The 24963-nt window shown below is 37.4% G+C and overlaps 1 protein-coding gene across 1 annotated transcript in view; it reads left to right on the top strand.

Annotated features, from left to right (window-relative positions):
- MACROD2 (mono-ADP ribosylhydrolase 2) overlaps nucleotides 1–24963 on the top strand; it is a 2068729-nt gene that overhangs the window by 1487369 nt on the left and 556397 nt on the right. The window contains exon 8 of the mRNA XM_071221798.1: nucleotides 22541–22614. Coding sequence (XP_071077899.1) covers nucleotides 22541–22614 — 74 coding nt within the window. The remainder of the gene's footprint in view (nucleotides 1–22540; nucleotides 22615–24963) is intronic.

Raw genomic sequence — 24963 nt, forward strand, 5'->3', positions numbered from 1 at the left:
ATTAAACAACTATTGTTCTGATTTCAACAGTTTATTTTTATTAGTTCTTGAACTTTATATAAATGCAATCTTGTAGTCCATACACTTTTGTGTTTGGCTTCTTTCATTTAAAGTATTGTTTTTAGAGATTCATCCATGTTGTGTACATCAGTCATTTATTTTTCATTTTTTAACAAAAATATAATACTTATATGTCAGAAATGTTCCTGAGTATAATTATAACATGAAATGCAATGGGCATTACTATAGGGAATTTCTAATGTCATGAAAAGTGCTTTGTAATTTCAATGTGTTATTAAAGCCACGATTGATATTATACAAAGAAGAGCTCTACCTCTGATAAAACATTCCTTAGCAATTACTGTGCCTCTGTGAGAGAGATGGAGTTTTACGTGTTTGCTGTCACACAAGAACTGCCTCAATATCAATTTCCAAAATGAGCTCTTGAATTGAGTATTCCAAAAGAACACCAAAACCACTGGTGGGTAAATTCTTGTTTAGAAAATATGCAGAAACAGTAGTTTGAAATGCTCTTCTGTCAAAGCTGAGAGCTGTTTTGTTTTATTTATTTATTTTAATTTTTACTTATTAATTTGAGAGAGAGAGATAATTTGTTGTTCTACTTCTTTATGTATTCATTGGTTGATTCTTGTATGTGTCCTGACTAGGGATTAAGCCTGCAATCTTGGCATATCTAACCAACTGAGTTACCAGTCAGGAACTTATTTTATTTATTAATACACTATTTTAGGACAATTTTAGATTCACAACAAAATTGAGCAGAAGGTACAGATTTCCCACGTACTACCTAACCTCACAAACAAACAGCCTCCCCCACTATCAAAATCTTTCACTAAAGTGGTATATTATTTATAATCAATGGACTTTTACTGACACACAATTATCAACCAAAATCCATAGCTTATATTAGGTTATATTAGAGTTCACTTTGGTGTTGTATATTCTGTAGGTTTGGACAAAAGTATAACATGTTTCCATCATTATACTATCATAAAGAATAGTTTCACTGCCCTAAAAAGTTGTGTGCTACACCTATTCATCTCTTCCTCCACTAATCCTTGGCAACCTCTGAATCTTTTACTGTATCCATAATTTTGTCTGTTACTTGTCTTTGTAATATTGTTGAGATCATACAGTATGTAGCCTTTTCAGATTGGCTTCTTTCTCTTAAGAATATGCATTTAAGGTTCTTCCATATCTTTTCATGGTTTGATAGCTCATTTATTTTTAGTGCTGAATAATATTCCACTGTCTGTATGTAGCACATACATTCATTTTGAAAGTGTTCATTTTCTTATTTCTAATTTTAAGAGTTCTTTGCACATTTTCAGTAATAATCTTTTATCCCATATGTCTTTGAATATATTTTCTTTCCTTTTCTGCCATTCTGGCTTATCTCTCATTCTCTTGACAATGTCTTTCATAGAGCAAAGGTTTTTTATTTAATTAAATTAATTTATTTATAACATTCAGGCAAAACAATTTTTAATTTTAAGGACTATTTTTAAATGATTATTACAATAGATTTACTTTTTCAGGTTTTTTAAATTTTTATTTTTTATTTTTAAATTACAGTTGACATACAATATTATATTAGTCTCAGGTGTACACCTCCATGATTAGGCATTTATATAATTTACAAAGTGATCATTTCAAAAAATCTAGTATCCATTTGTTACCGTATAATTAGAATGTTATTGACTCTATTCCCTATGCTGTACTTTACATCTCTATGACTAGTCTGTAACTACCAATTTGAACTTTTAAATCCTGTCTCCTTTTTCACCCATCCCCCCAACTCCTCTCTTACCTTGCAACTGTCGGTTTGTTTCTGTTCTGCTGTTCTGCTTGTTTGTTTATTTTGTTTTTTAGATTCCACATATAAGTGTAATCATCTACATTTGCTTTCCTTTGTCTGACTTATTTCACTTATCATAATACTCTCTAGGACCATCCATGTTATTGCATATAGCAAGATTTCATTCTTTTTTATGGCTGATCATATTCTATTGTACATATGAGTCACTTCTTCATTATCCATTCATCCATTGCTGGACACTTGTGTTGCTCTGATATATTGGCTATTGTAAATAATGCTGCAATGAGCATATGGAGTCAAACTTACGTCTTTTCAATATAGTGTTTTGTGTTTCTACAGACAAATAGTGAGAAGTACAGTTACTGGGTCCTTCTTTGTCTGTTTTAAAGTCTATTTTGTTTGGTATAAGTACTGCAACCCCAGCTTTTTTTTTGTTTTGCTTTGTTTCCATTTTCATGATACATTTTTCCATCCCTTTAGTTTCAGTCTGTGTGTGTCTTTTGATCTGAAGTGAGTCTCTTATAGACAAATATGTAAGGTTCTTATTTTGCTATCCCTTCAGTCATTATATGTCTTCTTATTGAAGCATGTAATACATTTGCATTTAAAGTAATTTTTGACAGATATGTACTTACGGCCATTTTATTATTTATATTTTTAATCTTTTTTCTCTTCTTTTTCTTCTTAAAGAAGACTCTTTAACATTTCTTGTAATACTGCTTGGGTGGTGATGAACTCCTTTAGGTTTCCTGTCCTGGGAAGCTCTTTATCTGCCCTTCTAAATGATGGTTTAATTGGGTAGAGTAATCTTATTTGTGGGTCCTCGCTTTTATCACTTTGAATATTTCATGCCAATCCATTCTGGCCTACAAAGTTTCTGTTGAAAAATCAGCTAACAGTCTTATGGGAGTCCCCATATAGGTAAATAACTGCTTTTCTTGTCCTACTTTTAAGATTCTCTGTTTGTCATTAACTTTTGGCATTTTAATTATGGTGTCTCTTGATGTGGGTTTTTTAGGGTACATTTTGTTTGGGACTCTCTGAGCTTCACTGAATTGTATGTCTATATCTTTCACCAAGTTAGAGAAGTTTTCTGTCATCACTTTTTAAAATAGGTTTTCAATTTTTTGCTTTCTCTCTTCCCTTCCAACACCTCCATGACACAAATATAAGTATGCTTGAAATGTCTCAGAGGCTCCTTATACTATCTTTATTTTTTATTATTTTTTTTCTTTTTGCTGTTCTGATTGTTTCCTGCTTCCTTATATTCCAAATTGCTAACTTGATTCTCTGCTTCATCTACTTTACAGCTCATTCCCTGAAACGTATTCTTCATTTCAGTTAGTGTATCCTCCATTTCTAACTGTTTTTTTTTTTACAATTTCTATGTCCCTTTTATGCTGTTGAAGTTTTTACTAAGTTCCTTGAGCATCCTAATAACTATATTTTGAACTCTGTATATTTTGTTTGCCTCCACTTCATTTAGTTCTTTTTTCTGAAGATTTCTCTTGTTCTTTCATTTGTGACCTGTTTCTTTGTCTCCTCACTTTGACTGCTTCCCTATATTTGCTACTATGTATTAGGTATAGCTTCCATGTCTCTTGGACTTTGTAGAGTGGCCTTACGTAGTAAATGCCCTATAGTTACCAGTGGTGTAGCCTCCCCATCATCCAGGTACACATTCTGTGTGGGCTGTGTGCCCTTTCCTGTTGTAGTTGAGTCTTAATTGCTATTAGCATGTAACTGGGAGGGATTGACCTCCAGGCTGATCAGCTGCAAGGAATAGCTATGACTACAGTGGAGGAACTGCTGTACAGGAGTTGACCCCATGGACCTTCAGTGGGGCTTTGGTGCCTAATGCATCTGTTCCATGAGTGTGTCCCTCATGGAGGTGGTTGGGTTGTAATATGATGTGGTCTAGGTGTGTTGGCTCTGGGTCCTATGGGGAGGTGCAAGGTCAGCCACTGCCTGTGCCTTGCCCAGGACTACCCTGCATGAGTTACAGAGTTGTGTGCAGATGGCTACTATTTGTGTTGGGTTTGTAGTTGCCCAGGAGAGGCCAAGCTGTGAACTGAGCCTGACTGCCACTAGTGCCAGGCCTAGGACTGCTAAGAGAGAGGTAATAGGTATTCAGATGTTGCTTGTTTGAGAGATTTTAGGAATGTCCAAAGTATGAGCCAAGAGAGGCCATTTGCATGGAAAGGTCACTGGAGATGGCTTGGGTGGGCCCACAACGGACTTTTCTCTGTATTCACTGTGAGAACCTGGTTGAGTTCTTGGAGATAAAATATGTGAAAGTGTCAGGGGGCCACTCTAAGACTAAGACACTCTAGAATTTTTAACTCAAACTTGTGTACTCCAAGCTCCAACAGCTCCTCAATTACAGTTTAGGTTTTTCTACCCTGGTACTTGTTCCTGTGGAGGTTGCTTCTCAGGGAGTTTTCTCTAACAAGTTGTGATTCTCTGTATTTACCTGTCTGTCTCTCCAGTTTGGAAGGACAGTGGGTGTGCTTTGTGATCTCACTTCTCTGAGGGATCTAAGAAGAGTTGCTAATTTTTTTTTCAGTTTGGTCAGTCTTTTAGTTTTAGGAGGAAGTGATGACTTCTGAACTCCTTACATGCCAGAAGGTCATTCTACTTTCTAAGAAGAAAAATGTCAGGTGTTATATAAGTGAGATATTGTATAAATATCTACTTTATTTTTCTCTCAGGAATACTTTTGAGTGCACACAAAAGCTCCAACTTCCTAAAGAGATTCATCAAAATAGATCTTTAACACTTGTTTGTTTAAATGGATATTTATTCCCACAAAAAGTGCATCCTAACTTTTCTGGTCCCAGCAGGTTCTTGTGACCCACGACAACTTCATGCTATCTTGTGTCCACTTACTGCAGCTTAAGCAGTAGAACAAATTGATTTTTTATGAGAAATATGCTCTTCTAGGGTTTCATTATTCTACCACACAGTTAGTCAAGAGCTCATGGTTTGTGAAATACTGTCATTCATTATTAAGACTAACAATGATGAGCATTGTGGGAAATGTGTAATTTAAAATGCAGTTTTCCTGCTTTACAATTCTGTGACTTATTTGGTCTCTTCTTTCTTCTATCATTTTTCAAACACTGACTATCCCCCAAGTGTCTCACTGTGGTTAACAGGAACAAGTCAGGTTCTGGCTTGGTACATGCATCATTTCCAATTACACCTCTCCAGGCATTTTCAGAAGCAATATCTTATGTGTAGGTGAAACTTAGAAATCCAAAAACTGAAGTGAAAAGGATGTTCTACATAGAATAGTAAAAGATCATATATACAATGAAACAGAGGCAATTTTTCAGGCCACTCAATTTTAATTTTAGATTCTTTAAAGAAATAAGCAACGTAATTGCATAAATGATAAAATACAATAAAAAACAGAAATATATTTATATTATTAGGATGTTGTGAAATCCAGACTAGCAATTTGGAGGGTTCTAACCAGAAAGCCTATTTTGGAGGTTGATGGTTTAGACTATAGCAAATAGGGGACTGGTCATTTAGATGTTTAGGCATAAATGAGATTGCTTTGTAAAAACCTACTCATCTATTTTATTTTCTAGTATCAGAAAGGGATTCTGTGAGAAAAAAATAGGTAATGTAAATCAATCTTCAGGTTCTCGGGGTAAACAGTGAGACCATATTTGCTCTAGATAACTGTAGCCACCTCACTTGAAGTTGCTACTCTGGGCATTTCCAAGAGTCTGGAGCTCCCATCTGGGTTTCCAGGCCTCATATGCTGAATACCATTCTCATACCTTTAGGCTTTCCTTCCATCTTTCCCCTTTCCCACATCTTTAAGTAAATAAGGTAAATACCTGTGACCCTTGAATAAGGTGGGGACTCAGGGCACCAACCCCCATGCAGTCAAAAATCCATGTATAACTTTTTATTCCCAATATTTTTTAATTGCATTTTTCCATTACCACTTAGACTGCTTACACTCCTCTCTGCCCCCTCCCTGCCATAATCACTGTACTGTTGTCCATGTACATGAGTCCTTTTACCTTTTTCCTTGATACCTCTATCCCCTAAACCCCCCCCCCACCCCACCAAAGGTGTTACCCTGGTCTCTATCTATGAGTCTGTCTCTATTTTGCTTGTTGGTTCAGTTTGTTCATTTGATTCCACATATGAGTGAAATCCTGTGGTATTTGTCTTTCTCTGCCTGGCTTGTTTCACTTGGCATAATGTTCTCCACATCTATCCATGCTGTAACAAAATACTTTTTTCCTTTGTATGGCCAAGTAGTATTCCATCATGTAGATGTCCTATAGTTGTTCTATCCGCTCATCCACTGATGGACACTTGGGCTGCTTCCATATATTGGAGATTTTAAATAATGCTGCAATGAACATAGGGGTGCTTATGTTCTTTTGAATTAGTGTTTTGGGTTCCTTTGGATAAATTCTCAGTGGGAATTTCTCAGTGGGAAAGTGGGATTCCTAGGTCAAAAGGTAGATATATTTTTAATTTTTTGAGGATGTTTAAGACGTCTATTCAGAAAATTATAAGACACTAAAAAAATAAATTGAAGAAGATACAAATAAGTGGAAGCACATACCATGTTCATGGATTGGAAGAATTAACATTATTAAAATGCCAATATTGCCCAAAGCAATCTATAGATTCAATTCAATTCCTATCAAGATTCCAATGACATATTTCACAGAACTAGGAGAAATATTTCAAGAATTTATATGGAACCACAGAAGGCCCTGCATAGTGACAGTGATCCTGAGAAAGAAGAACAAAATTGGATGAATCACACTACCTAATATCAAACTATATTTTAAGGCCATAGTAATCAAAACAGCATGGTAATGGCATAAAAACAGACACATATATAGGTCAATGGAATAGAATAGAGAGCCCAGAAATAAACCTACACCATTATAGTCAATTAGTATTCAACAAAGGAAGCAAGCCCATATAATGCGACTAAAGATAGTTTATTCAATAAATGGTGTTGGTAAATTTGAAACTATGACTTGTGTCTTAACACAGAAATTTTCAGAACTTTCTACTTATCTTTTGAAACGTCTTTGAAAATGATTTTCAGGATGATGTCCTCCAGTGGGCTTAAATTATATCGATAATGTATTTTATCACAAAAATTATATCAAATAATGCATCATTTTTAATCATAGTCTTAGTCCCTAAGAATGCATTAATCCTTTTCTCAATCAGCAAAATTGTGGCACCGTTGTAAATAAACTCTGTCAAACCACAAAACAGAGTTCTCACAACTGAGCCAGCCCTATTTAGTATAACTACACATGCTAAAATTGAGAGCCTAGTTCAGACAGACCTCAGAGTATTGCAGCTGAGATCTGTCTTAACATTTCAAACATAAAAAGGAGAGGTTATCCACACTGAGGTTCATCAAAGGAGTTGGCCACTGAGAAGCTTTTCAGAACAATTCCTGGAATTATGAGGGCAGTTCTCAAACTCAGTCCTTTGAAGAATTTGACAAATCATTGAAGACTAAAAGCCAGTAACTCATCTTCTTCCATATCCTGCTGGTCAAGGTAAATCCTGCTGGGAGCTGTGAAGGCAAAGTTCAGTGTGGCTCCTTTAGGAGAATTTTGCAACTGTTGTGCAGGTGGGAGCATAGAAGCATAGAAATAAATGATTCCATTCTTGTAAGTCAGTGGCAGTTGAAGCTGAGAGACCCACCCTCTATGCTAATGTGTCCCTAAAAGAGATATTGTGCTCTCTCTCAGCTTGAGGGCAATAGAAACCAAAAAGGTATTTGTCAGACTTAACCCAAGGGAACCTAGCTCTTATTCTTCTAGGCCATGCCTTTAGGTGCCGCCAAGGTTAGTCACATGCACGAGGGGTCTTGGCTGACAGGCACCAGAGAGCAGCAAAGAATAAGGTTCCTTTCCAGCTCTCCAGTGTTCCCAAATGTGATATGTTCCCATGTTCCCAAGTATGACATGACACTTTACTGAATACCATTTTTCTTTGAGCACTGAAGGTAGAAAGGACAATAAGACAGACAAGAGCTCTGCCTTATATAGCTTATATTCCAGTGGGGTAGATTTAGGGTAACCAAGCAGGTGGAACTGATATTATTTCAGATTGTGAGAAGAACAGCAAACGTGTTCTGCAAGACAAAGTGAGGAGCTTGGACTTTGTTCAAAAGTCAAAGTGTGGAAGAAGCCCCTGGCATCTCCTAGAATGGACGTGACATGATGTGCTGATGTTTAGAAAGATCTCTGGCTACCAGGTCCATGTACCATAGAATGCCACCAGTTCACAAAATAGAAACTGAATTTTCATCTCTAGGTATATCCCAATATACATCTTTTCTACTCAAATGTAATGTCCTAAATGAACTCCCTTGATTATCCCTGTGGGGAAATTAAAAAAAAAAAAGAATCTCAGAAAAAGATTACTCTATATCATGCAGTAGAAAGAAAGAAGGAGCTCCTACCCTCTGCGACAGCATAGATGGAACTGGAGAGCATTATGCTAAGTGAAATAAGCCAGGCGGTGAAAGACAAATACTGTATGATCTCACCATTAGCAGGAACCTAATCAACAAAATGAACAAGAAAACAAAATATAACCAAAGACACTGAAATTGACAACAGGCTGACAGTGATCAGAGGGGAGAGGGGAGGGAATAATGCAGGGGGGGTCAGTAGAAAGGGAAGGGATTTCAGGAACATCTATGAAGGACACATGGACAAAACCAAAGGGGGTAGGATCAGTGTGAGAAGTGGGGATGGCTGTGGTTGGGGGAAGTGATGGGGATAAAATGGAGACAACTGTACTTGAACAACAATTTTAAAAAGTTAAAAAAAAGAAAAAGAAAAATACTATTTTAAGTGATTATATGAGTTCTTTTCATCTTCTCTCATGAGAATTATTCATGGGTAGTAAGAACAGCTTGCATAAGGCAGAATTTGTGTCATGAGCCATTTCTCAGGTCATTATTATGATTCCTTAAGCAAAAGACGATTTTAAAAATGCCCTCAGAAATAGGCACTGGAGCTTATAGTTTGAGAAGCTGATGAAGCTTGCATATATTGTAGCCTTGTGTCCTATAAAACTGCTGCTTATGCATACCTTCTGTGCAGAGCAGAGGAAAGACAACTTGAAAACTTCATGTTTCACAATTTTTGACAAAAATGGCATTTATTTATAAAAAAATAGTGTGTTTATTCTTACATGTTTAGACTTCAGTCACCTTCAGACTATTGTACTCTCCACTTGATGAAATACACTGATAGAGACACTTTTTCCACTGTTCAGAACAGTTCCTGAACTAAGTTTTGATGCCTTTTAGTGCTTCTACCATTTTTTGTTTCATCTCTTCCACATTGGCAAAACATTTCCATTTGAGGATTTTTTTTTTCATCCAGCAAAACAAACAAACAAACAAAAAAAGTCGCTAGAGCTGAGATGGGGTGAATAGGGAGGGTGGGACACTGGGGTCATGCCATTTTTAATCAAAAACTGCTGAACACTCAGCACGGTGTGGACAGGTGTGCTTGAAAATCACCTATAATGAAATGGGCAAATGAGTTAAAAGAGTCTTCAAAAAAAATTTACTGATGCTGAATGAAACCTCTCACAAAACCGCCACCTAGTACACTGATGCATATGGGTCCTAGAACACTCCCTCAGCAGAGGAAGCCTGTACTACAAGGGCCCACCCTCCCAGAAGATAATTCTAGGGTTTTTGGGTCCCCCCTTGTTAGTGGAAGAGAAAGTAATTGAATACAGTACAATTTACAGTATATCACTTGCTATGGCACACATAATGTCAAGTAAAATAAAAGAATGGGTGTGAAACCATATCCAGCAATACATTAAAAAGATCATACACCATGACCAAGTGGGATTCATCCCAGGGATGCAAGGATGGTACAATATTCGCAAATCAATAAACATAATAATATATCACATAAATAACAGCAAAGACAAAAATCACATGATCATATCAATAGATGCATAAAAAGCATTTGATAAGATACAGCACTGATTTCTGATAAAAACACTCAGCAAAGTGGGAAAAGAGGGAGCATTCCTGAACATAATAAAGGCCATACATGAGATACCTACAGCCAACATCATACTCAATGGACAAAAACTTAGAGCTTTCCCACTAAGATCAGGAGCAAGACAAGGATGCCCTCTCTCACCATTCCTATTCAACATAGTATTGGAAGTCCTAGCCACAGCAATCAGACAAGAAAAAGCAATAAAAGGCATCCAAATTGGAAAGGAGGAAATGAAACTGTCACTGTTTGCAGATGACATGATAGTGTACATGGAAAACCCTATAGACTCCACCAAAAAACTACTCGACCTAATAAATGAATTTGGCAAAACAGCTGGATACAAAGTCAATACTCAGAAATCAAAGGCATTCCTGTATACCAACAACAAAACTGCAGAAACAGAAATCAGGGGAAAAAATCCCATTTGATATAGCAACAAGAAAAATAAAGTACCTAGGAATAAACCTAACCAAGGAGGTAAAAGACCTGTACTCTGAAAACTACACAACATTGAAGAAAGAAATCAAGGATGACACAAACAAATGGAAGCATGTACCATGTTCATGGATTGGAAGAATTCACATCATCAAAATGGCCATACTACCCAAAGCGATTTATAGATTCAATGCAATCCCTATTAAAGTACCCATGACATATTTCACAGATAGAGAACAAACATTTCAGAAATTCATATGGAACCATAAATGACCCCGAATAGCTGCAGCAATTTTGAGAAAGAAGAACAAAGCAGGAGGGATCACAATACCTGATATCAAACTGTATTACAAGGCCACTATCATCAAAACAGCTGGTACTGGCATAAAAACAGGCACATAGACCAATGGAACAGAACAGAGAGCCCAGAAACAAACCCAAGTCTTTACAGTCAATTAGTATTTGACAAAGGAGACAGGAGCATAAAATGGAGCAAAAATAGCCTCTTCAACAAATGGTGTTGGGAGATCTGGACAGCTATGTGCAAAAAATTGAAACTCAACCACCAACTTACACCATATATAAAAATAAATTCCAGGTGGGTAAAAGACTTAAATATAAGTCATAACACCATAAAAGTCCTAGAGGAAAACATTGTCAGGAAAATCTCAGACATTCCATGCAGCAACATCTTCACAGACATATCTCCTAAAGTAAGGAAAGAATAAACAAATGGGACCTCATCAAAATAAAAAGCTTCTGCATGGCTAAAGAAAACAGCATTAAAATACAAAGAGAACCAATAGTATGGGAAAACATATTTGCCAATGATACTTCAGACAAGGGCCTCATCTCCAAAATACATAAAGAACTCACATGACTCCACTCCAGGAAGACAAATAACCCGATTAAAAAATGGGCAAAGGACTTGAACAGACACTTCTCCAAAGAAGACATACAGAGGGCCCAGAGACACATGAAAAGATGCTCAGCATCACTAGCCATCAGAGAGATGCAAATTAAAACCACAATGAGGTACCATCTCACACCAGTCAGAGTGGCCAACATAAACAAATCCACAAACAAATGTTGGAGAGGATGGGGAGAAAAGGGAACCCTAGTACATTGTTGGTGGGAATGCACACTGGTGTGGCCACTGTGGAAAACAGTATGGAATTTCCTCAGAAAACTAAAAATGGAACTGCCCTTTGACCTAGCTATTCTGCTGCTGGGATTGTACCCTAAGAACCCTGAAACACCAATCCAAAAGAACCTATGCACCCCAATGTTCATAGTAGCACAATTTACAATAGCCAAATACTGGAAGCAACCTAAGTGCCAATCAGCAAATGAGTGGATCAAAAAACAGTGGTACATTTACACAATGGAATTCTACGCAGCAGAGAGAAAGAAGGAGCTTATACCCTTTGCAACAGCATGGATGGAACTGGAGAGCAGTATGCTAAGCGAAATATAAGCCAGGTGGTGAGGGACAAATACCATATGGTCTCACCTTTAACTGGAACATAATCAACAAGAGAAAAAAAGCAAACAAAATATAACCAGAGACATTGAAATTAAGAACAATCTAACAATAGCCAGAGGGGAGTGGGGAGGGGACAATGGGGAGAAGGGTTTACAGGAACTACTATAAAGAACACATTGACAAAATCAAGGGGGAGGGTGGAGGTGAGAGAGGGAGGTAGGTTTGGCTGGGGTGAGGTGGAGGGATGGGGAGAAAATGCAGACAACTGTAATTGAATAACAATAAAAATTTTAAAAATATATAAATAAAAAAAGATATTTTTATTTATTTTTAGGGAGAGGGGAAGGGAAGGAGAAAAAGAGGGAGAGAAAAATCAATGTGTTGTTGCCTCTCATGCTCCCCCTACTCGGGGCCTGGCCCACAACACAGGCATGTGCCCTGACTGGGAATTGAACATGTGACCCTTTGGTTCATAGGCCAGCACTCAATCCTCTGATCCACACCAGCCAGGGTGAAAGAGTCCATTATTGAGCAATTTGCTACTGTGGATACCTGGACAGTAATCCCATTGGTTAACTCTGGGCAACTTAGTGAAGCATTAACCTCAGCACTATTCCAATCAAGGGGTAAGTGAGCTGGGATATTTATCCACCATTTCTCATTAATTCTTGGTTGAAGGTTGAAGAATGGGAATCGCAGCGTTGATTCCATGACACCTTAGACATTCCCCGCAGGTAGGCTGAGGGAACTCTGGATGCCAGAGTGAGCCCTCGTTTAAAAAGGCCTCAGGTGTTAGAGGTTGTAAGTCAAGCCAGTAAACAAGGATGGCACATGCCAAGGGTGTATATGTAGGGCATGACCATCATATGCTATGATTATTCACTTATTAATATGCTATATTGTGTATGTATATACCTATAACAAAACATGCCTTTTCCTTTTAAACTCCACCATCTTAATGACAGGCTGTAGATGCCTCTCTCTTATCTGACTGTGGCACCTTTTGCTCTCTGAGGGGAAGCCAGCAATGCCCTTCTTAGCATCCTGCATCCATGCTCACTGTGGTAATGGACCAGTGTCACTCTTATTACTTCACCTGTTTTATCTTCTGTGAAACTCAGCCTTTAGACAGGGTTGTCTGAGTGGCTGCTCTAGTAATTGCTTAATGGTGACGTTCCTTCAGATCATTTCTCTCAAGTAATTTTATTTAATTGTGCTATCAGAATTGCTTTTGGGGTTGGAAGTTGTCAAGGGAGAAGGTTGGCAAAGCTGTTTTGAAATTTAAAAATAAATAAATTCATGCCCTATACTTCCTCATGCCCACCAGAGCCTCAAACTTTATCCCTTCCCCATGCTCCCCAATAAGGACAGGGATGTGTGTGTGTGCCTGTGTGTGTGTTCAGGGCAGATTGGTGAGGAATGGTCTCAGGAAAACACAACTCATCTTACACTATGTTCTCTTTCACCATAGCTTGTAAAGTGCACTGTTTCATGTCCCTTTGGTCCTAACACCAGAACTTTTGTGGTAAAATAGAAAAATATTGTACCATAATTATAGTCTAAAAAAGTTAAGCAAAGAACACTTTTGCATGATAGTCAATGTTGATAATCGCAGTTCAGCTGATGTTAATTTTCATCAACCAGTAATACAACCTTTTAGAACAGCCAGAGCTTTTCACTAATGCTGAAAACCTCAAATTTCATAACAGCATAACATTTTTATTTTACTTGATTCTGGGTGTAAATAGAAAATAAGAGCCATAGTATGTTTCCACATTAAAGACTTAATGGGGAGGGAGGGCTCCAAAGTGGAACTGAACTTAATGTGCAGAGTTCAAGGGAGTTTGATTTTTTTTTTATTTTTGCTTCTAACTCCTGGCTATGTATAGCAATTAAGTATCAGTCCAGTACTTATAGTCAAGTGAAGGCTGATTAGCATGGCAACAACTTGCAGTGTGCATAGGGTTAGGGGTTCCATAAAATGGCTGGTGTTTTATCACAGCTTTGGGCCAAGCTCTCTGAGGGGTGGGGTGAGAGGATGGGTTACACAAGCTTTGAGGTAAAAACTACTACAGAAGAAATTGTGAAGCTGAAAAATAAAATGATTAAGTGCATAAATAATAGTTTCTACATTTGTGAGCTTTGTGTGGACATTGCACTCTTGCTTTTTTTCTTACATTGCAATCTTGCTTTTTTTCCTTACAACTGTTAGAAAGGCATCCATAGTTAAAGCAGAGATGACTCATGGTAACTGGGCGGGAAGGAGATGTTGTGGGAAAAAGCAAGAGAGGGGGGCCCTGGGTGGACTGTAACAAATAGGTGGAGTTAACATTTAAAACCATGTCTTAATTATACCTGGCATTATGTTCAATATGACATTTTTATGATATGACTTTCTTTGAAATAATTGATTTAAGTTATTGCCATGTGTCTCTTTATGATACGGTAATCTATAGCTACAAGCAGACCCTCATTTTAAGTTTAAAACAAAAGCTTACCCATTGCTTCTGCCTCCACAAAGGGCAGTTTTACTGTCAGTTACTTGTATCTATCTTTATTTTAGTAGACGAGGCTAGATTTTTAGTAAAGCATGTTGGAATTGTATATCAAGAGAAAAAATACATGGGAGCCCATGAACTAGGTTAAAGATAGTAGGGAATTATCAACAACAGCAAAAGAAAAAAAAAAAGAAAGCTAGAGAGGAAAATTGTTTGTGGCAAGGTCAAAAAGAGATTCACTCTTAATTGTGTTGAAAATATTTTCAACAATTCCAATAGACAAATAGTTCAGTGGCTGGGTAGAATCTTCAGTGAGTCTCAATTGCTCTTTCTGCAATTTGAATGAAGGACATATCTGCTCAATAATTGAGCTCAAGGAAAATGTCCAATGAGTTATGTGATGTACCATGGGTGAAAACTATTGCAAATTCAACTTGCTGTTTCAGTGTTTCCTCTTTTGTTTAAATTTTCTTTATGTTCTGTTGACAAAATTTGTTTTCTCTGGGTGTTTTCTCACTGATGTGTAGGTAGAAAACAGGAAAGTTATAAAATGCATCTGAGCTTCTAGCTGTAAAAAGTATTGATTAGCCTAAACCTATCTGTAATGGCTTTAAATATCATCAAGGAAATAGATTATTAGGTACATCTTGATATGTAACTAAACTTAATAGATAAATGCATTATATTAAACTTTCATGTACTTCTGGTGGGAGTTTAAATTGTGTGGCTACTTTGGAAAGCCATGCATAACCTATGGACCAGTGGCTCCAGCTCCTGGTTACAATCTCAATAGAAACAAGTAAGTGCTTATGTCTCTTAAATGGCATGTGTGAGAATGTTCATGGCAGCTTTATTCGTAATAGCTTCAAACTGGAATTGACCCAATTGTCCATAACACCAGAATGGGTAAATAAACTGGAATATTCAAATGATGGAATGCAACACTGCAATGAAAATGAATGAACTTTTGCTCTATGTAACAACACGGATAAATCAGGCAGGCATAATGTCGTACAAAATATAGGCAAAAATGTGCACATTGTATCTCCATGAATAAGAAGCACAAAAACTGACAAAACTAAACCTGTGATAATAAAGGAGAGAATAACATTTCCTTCAGGAGGTAGATATTGACTTGGGACAAGGAGGTTTTCTGGGACCTTGAAAATGTTTTTATATTGATTTTGGTAATGGTTATATGCATGCATGCATATATATGTATATGTGTATATGTGTGTATAAAAATTTACCAAACAATTATAATACACAAGTAAATAAGAAAAAATCATGTATACATTGTATAGGTTGACTTTGATACTTACAACAAAAGTTAATTTTAATAATCCACCCTAATCAATATGAAACTGAGCTTGGAATGCCAGCAGAAGCACAGATCCTGCGAATATCTGGGTGTGTGTGCACACACACAAAACTCTGCACTCCTGACCCTAAATTATTACTGATTTCTTCAGCTTCATGACCTTCATCCTCAGAAGAGATTTTCTATGTTGTCTAATTCAATACTTCATCTGAAGTGTGTCTGCTGCCTTCCTTCTGGGTGGCCATTAGGCTTTTGCAAACAAAAGTCCCTTGGTAAATAGAATACAGCTGTGACCTGAGGCAGGCCTTATGGTCATCAAGAGCCCAAAGACAAAAACCTGTCTTTGTCTTTTCATTGTTTTTACTTATAACCTTGGTGTCTTCCAGTTAAGCAAAGGATTGTGCTGTTGCTCTTTACTCTGAATATTATAGTTTATCTTGTGTATGTGTACATACCCTCCTTGTGTGAGTATATACATACCCAAGGAGGGCCTCAAAACACCAAAATTATCTTCTGAAGAGCAGGCCCCTTGTAATACAGGCTTCCCTCACTAGGTGCGTGTTCCAGGAACCCATCTGTATCAGTGTACCATCTGGTGGTGTTGTGAGAGGCTACATTCAGCTTCAGTGCTTTTTTTTTGAAGATTCTTTCAACACATTTGCCCATTTCACGATGGGTGGTTTATGAGCACACCTGCCCACACAGCAGCTGAGTCTTTGGCAGTTTGGGACCCAAACCAGTATGATCCCCTGTACCCCACCCTCCCTATTCACCCTATCTTACCCCAAGTGATGTTTTTGTTTGTTTCCCTGGATGAAAAAACTCCTCAAAGGAAATGTTTTGCCAATGTGGAAAAGGTGGAAAAAATGGCAGAAGCACTAAAACACTTCAAAATTGATGAGTTCAAAAACTGTCCTGAGCAGTGGAAAAAATGTCTCAATAAATGTATTGCATCAAATGAAGAGTACCTTGAAGGTTACTGAGGTTTAAACATGTAAGAATAAATGCACATTTTTATAAACAAATTTGTTTTTTGGGTCCCCTCTCATATTTTCAGAAATATTTGTCTTGATATTTCCATCCCCTTTTAATTAATTACAGCATATCTTCTGATCAGGAGCTATGTTTTATCTTATGCATCTTCTCAACAGTTTTTCCTTAGGGATGAAATAGGATAATGGGGGTATAACATTCTTTTTGGACATTTTCTCAGAATCCCTTCACTGTCCCCATACTCTGGGGCTAAACAAACATTCTCCCAGTACTTAGCTTTTCCTGTTATCAGTGCAAAGATTTATGAATCTACAATCCATTAACTCACTCAACACATATTTATCTATCATCTTCTGAGTGCCAGCAATGTTTTAGTGATACAGTGATAAGCCCAAACAGGTGTGATATCTGTTTTAGGGCTTTCACTTCTATTAATATTATTAATAAAATATATACATACATAAGTGTAAACTTACAACGGTGATTAGTTTCTGTGAAAGAAAACACAACATGGGGAGTCATTAGTGTCAGAAAAGCCTTCTCTGGAGAAGGACTGAGCAGGGGATGAGTTAAAGTTACAATAAGCTAGGAAAAAAAGACAGGAATGGCTTTCAGGAAAGAGAAATAACGTGAGCAAGGCCTTTTGGCAAGAAGGCAAAAGGAAACACAATGTTTTTAAAGGACAGAAAGAAAGGCAGTGGAACTGAAGTTGTAAAATCAAAGAGCAATATGGAATGGAGTGAGCCTAGAGAGATAGGAAAGAGGCCATTCAGGGGAGAAATGTTAGCATTAACTTTGGGAGTGTTTTGAGTACAGAATAGGCTTCTGATGCTTGTAAAAGGCATTTCTTGGAAAGTAGCTGAACAAACAAACGAAAGAGAGAACAGGTTTTGAGAGAGTAGTGCTTCGATTAGTAATTTTTTAATGGAAATGTTACATGCAGGTCCATGGTGTGATCTGGGGAGGAGGTAGAGTGGAGGTTATTGTTGACAATAACCAGGTCAAGGACCTGGCAGGCCAGGTGTTTGGTGGGTCATTTCTTGGCGACTGAAGTCATCCAGGGATTCGGGCAGCTTTGAGGTGGAGAAAACCACAACTAAGTGCCAGAGGCTTTGATGAATGTGGGGAAATGACCAGGAGGTCACAAATAATTGAGAACTGACCATTGTTGCCGTAGTTCTATAAGAATTTATATAATTTCCCTGTGAGGAATTGCATCTTCTGAAGGTTAATGTTAATGGCCATTACAACCAAGTGTGATTACAGAATTTATTAACTTTATATAGCCCTACAATTTTATGATTTAAGTACTTCTTAAACATATCAAAAAGTTGAAGAAGAATTTTCAGAGGAAGAGAGAACAAACAAGGAAAACTAAGGAGTAAATCTAGAAAGGTCTCTCGGGGAATATAATGCCAAGCCAAAGGAAAGTTTATTCTGTATGAGCTGGAGAGTCAGCAAAGGTTGCCATTATTTGATGTAAGCTTGTAGTAACTATACTTCAGGAAAAATTGCTTGCAGTTGGTGCATTAGATGGACTGAAGAAGGGGAGATGACCAAAGGAGCATAGTTATGAGTTGACTACAGTTGTCAGGGTGAGGCAGATCAGATCTTGAATGAGATCAATCAGAAGAAAAGGTAAGGAATGAGCGCTGTAAAATATTCAGAGGGACTGAGTTACTAGCCACCAGCAGGGAAAACAGTCATAATACTGTAGTGACTAGTAGAGAACTAAAATCATAGGCAGAAACTGGGAAGTGAGGAAGTGGTTTGTTTTGCAGAAGAATGCATGTTACTTTCCTGGTTCTGTAGCACACCTGGGGGAGGTATTCAGGTGATTAAAAATGTAGGTGTTAAACTCAGGGGGAAGGTGAATTGAACAAGCCTCCTGTGCTTAACCACTAACCACAAATACCCATCCTCCCCTAGTTTTTCTTTGCTATCCACAGGTATTTTGGATGTTTTCTTCCCTGCTTCACTTTCCTTCATCTTTTCCACAAAATCCTTGCTGCTCATAAGCTTACTTCTGAGGACTATGTCTCCTTTGCTCCCCATTTTATAGTTCCCTTCCCTGTTTTATTGTTTACTAGAAAGCTTCCCCTTCATTTCCAGAATCTCTCACCTGTGTCTCCACATCACTAATGCACTTGGCATGCTTTATTGCTGTTACCTCTTGTCAACTTCCTACTCCAGCCTTTGGGCTTTAGAGGACAGGTACCCTTTAAGTGTCTATGTATTTACACTCTTCTGATTCAATAATTTGATGAGTTAGCTAATTGATTAATTAATTAACAAGTTTATCAAATTTGAAGGGTTTTATATTTTGAAGCCTTCATTTAAAGAAAATAAATGGAATGAAAGAATTCAAAACCAATCCACAATCCCAAATGTCATAGATGAATTTACAAAGTTTCAAGAACTTTTATATATTTTTCACATGACAGAAGTTCTCTCTGTAATGTAACAGTGCTTGAGGGAAGCTTGGACACATGGATGAATCTCACAGACATCAAAATGAGTGAGAAAAGAAAGACATAAAAAGTATATACCATATGATTCCATTTACATGAAATTCAGAAACAGATACAACTAATCAAAAGTGATAAATGTCAAAATAGAATTTACATCTGGGCCACAGCAATATTGACTGGGAAGGGATAAGTGAGACCGTTCTGTAGTGCTAGAGTGTTCTTCATTTTCTTCTATGTTTTGGTTAAATAAGTATATAGTAATACTTACATAATGTATTAAAATGTATATGTAAGATTGGTACACTTTACTGTATGTTTATAAATATATATGTATTTATAACATATGAATAAAGAGTATTACAAGAAGTTTATTAAAAAGAAAGTTTATGGAATTTGTTGATTAGGAAGCCAATGAGGAACTTAAAGAGAGTAGTTTCAATAGAATAATCAATCCCATTTCTTCTTCTTTCTGCTTCATAAACTAGAACTTATGAGGTTATTCCTTCATGTACTTTTATATCTGTTGGCAGAATATCTGATGATTCTGCAAGTTCAGGAATGTGTTTGGTTTATGTAAGCTAAATGGACATTGTGGGTGAGTTTTTGAAATTCTGATATGTTCTCATGCTCACTGGGACATAGTATAAGTGTGTCAGTCTTCCTACCCTTCTAAAACCAAACCCTACTATAAAGTCTGGCCAGTTCATTTTATCTTAATCTCAAACATCATTTCCAATGGCCCTAAATAAAGCAGGCATTACCTCCTTTGAATTCTGATAATAGCTCACAATAGCGTTGCTATTTAGCAAGTTGTCCTGTCTTGTGTCAGTTCATTGATGTAGTACTGTTGACCTTGTGACCTTGGGTCAACCAGTACATTTTCTGAGCCATCTTTATTCAGTTTATAAACTGAGAATAATAAACCATAATTTGAGGACTACTGGCCAAAACGGAGGCACAGGTAGATACACTTTGCCTCCTCACATAACCAAAAGAAGGACAACAACAAATTTAAAAACAAAAAATAACCAGAACTGTCAGAAAATCAAACCATATGAAAGTCCAACAACCAAGGAGTTAAAAAAGAAACATTCATCTAGACTGGTAGGAAGGGCGAAGATGGGCAGCCAGGGTGGAGAGGACTCGCATTAAGGTGGTGGCTGGCAGACAGGGTGAAGTGGTAGGTGGCAGACCAGGCAGTCCCTCATTTGCAAGTGGATAAACCAGGAGGAAAACTGGGGAGCGAGACAGACTCCACAACCCAGGGTCGCAGCATGGGGAAATAAAGCCTCCAAACCTCTAATTGAAGAAACCTTTGGGGATTGTAGTGGTGGGAGAAATTGTCAGCCTCATAGGAGAGTTCATTGGAGAGACCTACAGGGTCCTAGAACATACATAAACCCACCCACCGGGGAATCAGCACCAGAAGAGCCTGATTTGCTTGTGGGTAGTGGGGGAAGTGACTAAAAGCCACCCAAAAGCCAAGCAAATGACATTGTTCCCTCTCAGACCACTCCCCCACATACAGCACCACAAAGCAGCAATGTGGGTAGCTCTACCCTGGCAAATATCTAGGGCTCCACCCTAACTACATAACAGGTCCTCAGAAACAAAAAATAAACAAACAAACAAACAAAATGGCCCAAATGAAAGAACAGATCAAAGCTCCAAAAATAGAACTAAGTGATAAAGAGACAGCCAACTTATCAGATGCACAGTTCAAAACACTGGTGATCAGGATACTCACAGAAATGGTTGAGTATGGTTGCAAAAATAGAGGAAGAAGTGAAGGCTATGAAAAGTGAAATACAGGGAACAACAGAGATGGGAAGGAAACCAGGACTCAAATCAACAATTTGGACCAGAAGGAAGAAATAAACATTCAACAGGAACAGAATGAAGAAACAAGAAATCAAAAAAATGAGCAGAGGCTTAGGAACCTCCGGGACAATGTTAAATATTCCAACATCCGAATCATAAGGGTGCCAGAAGGAGAAAAGGAAGAGCAAGAAATTGAAAACTTATTTGAAAACATAATGAAAGAGAACTTTCCTAATCTGGCAAAGGATATAGACTTCCAGGAAGTCCAGGAAGCTCAGAGGGTCCCAAAGAAGTTGAACCACAGGAAGCACACACCAAGGCACATCATAATTAAGTTACTCAAGATTAAAGATAAGGATACAATCTTAAAGGCAGCAAGAGAAAAGGAGACAGTTACAAAGGAGTTCCGTAATACTCTCAGCTGATTTCTCAAAAGAAACCTTACAGGAAGAAGGGGCTGGAAAGAGGAATTCCGAGTCATGAAAGGCAAGGACCTACATCCAAAATTACTCTATCCAGCAAAGCTATCATTTAGAATGGAAGGGCAGATAAAGTGCTTCCCAGATAAGGCCAAGTTAAAAGAGTTCATCATCACCAAGACCTTATTATATGAAGTGTTAAAGGGACTTATCTAAGAAAAAGAAGATGATCAAAAATATGAACAGTAAAATGACAACAAACTCACAACTATCAATAACGGAATGTGAAACAAAAACAAAAACAAGCTAAGCAAACAACTAGAACAGGAACAGAATCACAGAAATGGAGATCACGTGGAGGGTTATCAGTGTGGGGGGAGGGAGACGGCAGGGAAAAGGTACAGGGAATAAGAAGTATAAATTGTAGGTAGAAAACATACTGGGGGGGGGTGTTAAGAATAGTATGGGAAATGGAGAAGCCATAGAACTTATATGTATGACCCATGGACATGAACTAGGGTAGGGGAATGCTGGAGGAAGGAGGGGTACAGTGTGGAGGGGAATAAAGGGGAGAAAAAAGTGGGACATCTGTTACAGCATAATCAATGAAATATATTTTTAAAAACCTTATTTTGAGTACCTTTTATAATAAAATTATGTGAAATTATTTTGAAAACAATGAAGCAAACGCAAATATATGTTCAATTGATATTGTTGTAGAATTGAAGAGACAATTAAATTATTTAGTGCTTTTAGCTTTAGATTGGTGCAGGATTAGCCCCCTCAATGCCTTATTTGTAGGATCACAGGCTTTACATCTGTGTGTACTTTACTAAGGCCTGCCTTCCACAGTACTAATTGGTTGAATTGAATACTGTTTTACTCTTTTAAAGATTTTTAAATTTATTTTTAGAGAGAGGGGAAGGGAAGGCGAAAGAGAGGGAGAGAAACATCTATGTGTGGTTGCCTCTTGTGCGCCCCCTACTGGGAAGCTGGCCCATAACCCAGGCATGTTCACTGACTGATAATGGAGTTGGCAACCCTTTGGTTTGCAGTCCGGCATTCAATTAACTGAGCTGTACCAGCTGAGGTGTGAATACTCTTAAACGAGAAAAATCCAGTATTATATGATGATTGACTTCTGTATTGACTTCATGTTTTCTTTTTTTAAAAAAATTCGTTGTATTCTGCTCTTCACTTAGGTTTCCCAAATGAGCCTGCTGCAGTGATTGCCCTCAGCACCACTAAGGAATGGCTAGCCAAGAATCACCACGAGGTAGGGAAAACAACCCAATCACCAAACATTGAAGATGGTGTAATTTCAGCCTTAATTTGAAAAAAGCAGACAAATCTATTTTATAAATATCAAATAGACCTGGTTATTGGGCCAAAGCTAGCTGACCATTCATGCTCCATGCAGGTTACTGGGTGATTGTTTTCTTATAATTAATTTACTGAAGGGATTATATTAATTGCTTTTGGTGGTGAAGATGGGCAAAGTGACTGGATTCATTTAGCTATGATCTCATTTTTTACATGTTTAAGTTGCATAGGTCTTGTATGTAAGAGAGAGAACATGATGGATTTCATTAAGATTAAGAATAAGGGATTGTCCTGTGCTATTTTCCTTAAAGAGCTAAAGTCTCTTGGTTGACAGGAGATTCCTGGTGTACAATAAGATTTTGGTATCCTGGTGTACAATAAGATTTTGGTATTCTTTATTTATAACTAATCACTTCCAAAAAGTGACTTCTGACTGAAATTAGTGTGGGCTTGGATCATTAATTGATAGCTAAATAGACACATAGGAGTTTTTATAAAACTAAATGCTCCCATCATTTATTCAGAATATTCATCATGTATTCTAATTTGGTTATTTAGTAAATCTTTGGGATATGTTTAGTGATGAACAGGAAAATTACACAAACAAAGCAACACAATAAGTAGTGATACTATGGAAACTTAGATGTCAGATTTTTGGCAATTAACATATTATAACAGTAAATAGGTTTCATACAATGCACAATCTTGTACATTTTATTCTGATTTTGATTTTCCCAGATACTCACATGAGTGCTATAAAGATTTTTGTTCCATTTATGATGGACTTTGAGTTTAGCCTTCTTCTTATGTAGGAGATGGATTATTTGGAAATGTTCGTGTCTGGAATTAGACTATGGAAATTTCCTAATGAGAGATAGCTCTTAGTGCCTTGTGTGTTTAAAGAAAGAACAGTGTAATTTTCTGCTAATTACAGTAATTTCAATATTTCTTAAACAGATATAGACATTGTTAATCTGAAATAGAAGTGAAGACCAAATGGCAAAACATGTGCATTTTGCCAGTTGCACTTCATTTTCCTCCCACTTTGAAAGGGGTACATACGAGGTCTGTCCCAAAAAAGTCCAACCATTGTTGATATAATGAGAATGGTTTGTGTGACATCAGTTTAACCTGGCAGCCAAGGAGAGTGGACTGAAATGCGCATGTGTGAACAATGATGACTTCACTGTACTAGTCAGTGGGGGTGGTAGACACTGTTGAATGAGCATGTTGTATACTGTGTGGCCGTCGCATTCAAAATGACTGAGTGAGTAGAGCAATGAATATTCATCAAATTTTGCATTAAGCTTGAACATTCATTCCTCCATAGAAACTGTTCAGATGATTCAGAAGGCCACAGCTATGGGCAACTGGTGATTGGCAGCTTCATCACCACAATGCACCAGCTCATGCATCACATCTGGTGCAGAGATTTTGGTGAAACATCAAATCACTCAGGTGATTCAGTCCCCTACAGCCCAGATTTGGAGCCCTGAGATTTCTGGCTTTTCCCAAAACTAAAATCACTTTTGAAAAGGAAGAAATTTCAGGCCGTTGATGAGATTCAGGAAAATATGGCAGAGCAGCTGATGGCAATTGGGAGAACTGTGTGAGGTGACTGCGGTGTCGTTGTTCTGAGTTCAGTATTTCTTGTATCTTGTATCTTCTTCAATAAATGTCTATATTTTTCATATTATATGACTGGATACTTTCTGGGCAGACCTCATATGACAACTTCAATTTAGAGGATAATTTAATTACCTGAGAGACATATAATAAAGAAATCTGATATAGCTAGTTTGTAAATCATATCTTTGACAGGTATTATTTTCATGACAATCTTATGAAACATATAGGGCAGGTATTGTTTTCTTATTCTCATCTACAGGAAAGAAGTTAAATGATATACTAAAGCCTTCAGAGTCAGGGGCCGAGAGTCTGAGTCAGCCCTCCTGGCTCCCTCAACCATTCTTCCTTGGAATGCTCCATAGGCAAGGGAAAGAATTTTAATCCCTTTGAAAGCAGGTATCTTCAAAATATCTCTTGGTCATAGTACAGGCTCCTTACCTAGACCATCTGCTTTTCAAAAGTGTAGAGGGCTTCATGAATAAAAGTTGATAACTGATTTAGTATATTGGTGCAAATCTATTTTTTCCCACTAAAATAATAGGCTGTTCCCCACCACTGGAAGTTCACATTGTCATGTTGGCATGTGACAAAAGTACACGTAACTGCACAAATCAAGTTGGTGATAATGAAGAGCAAACATCATGTTTGCATTTACAGCTCATTAATGGGGTCT

The sequence above is a fragment of the Desmodus rotundus genome, chromosome 6 (genome assembly GCF_022682495.2).
Source record: "Desmodus rotundus isolate HL8 chromosome 6, HLdesRot8A.1, whole genome shotgun sequence".
Lineage (NCBI taxonomy): Eukaryota > Metazoa > Chordata > Mammalia > Chiroptera > Phyllostomidae > Desmodus > Desmodus rotundus.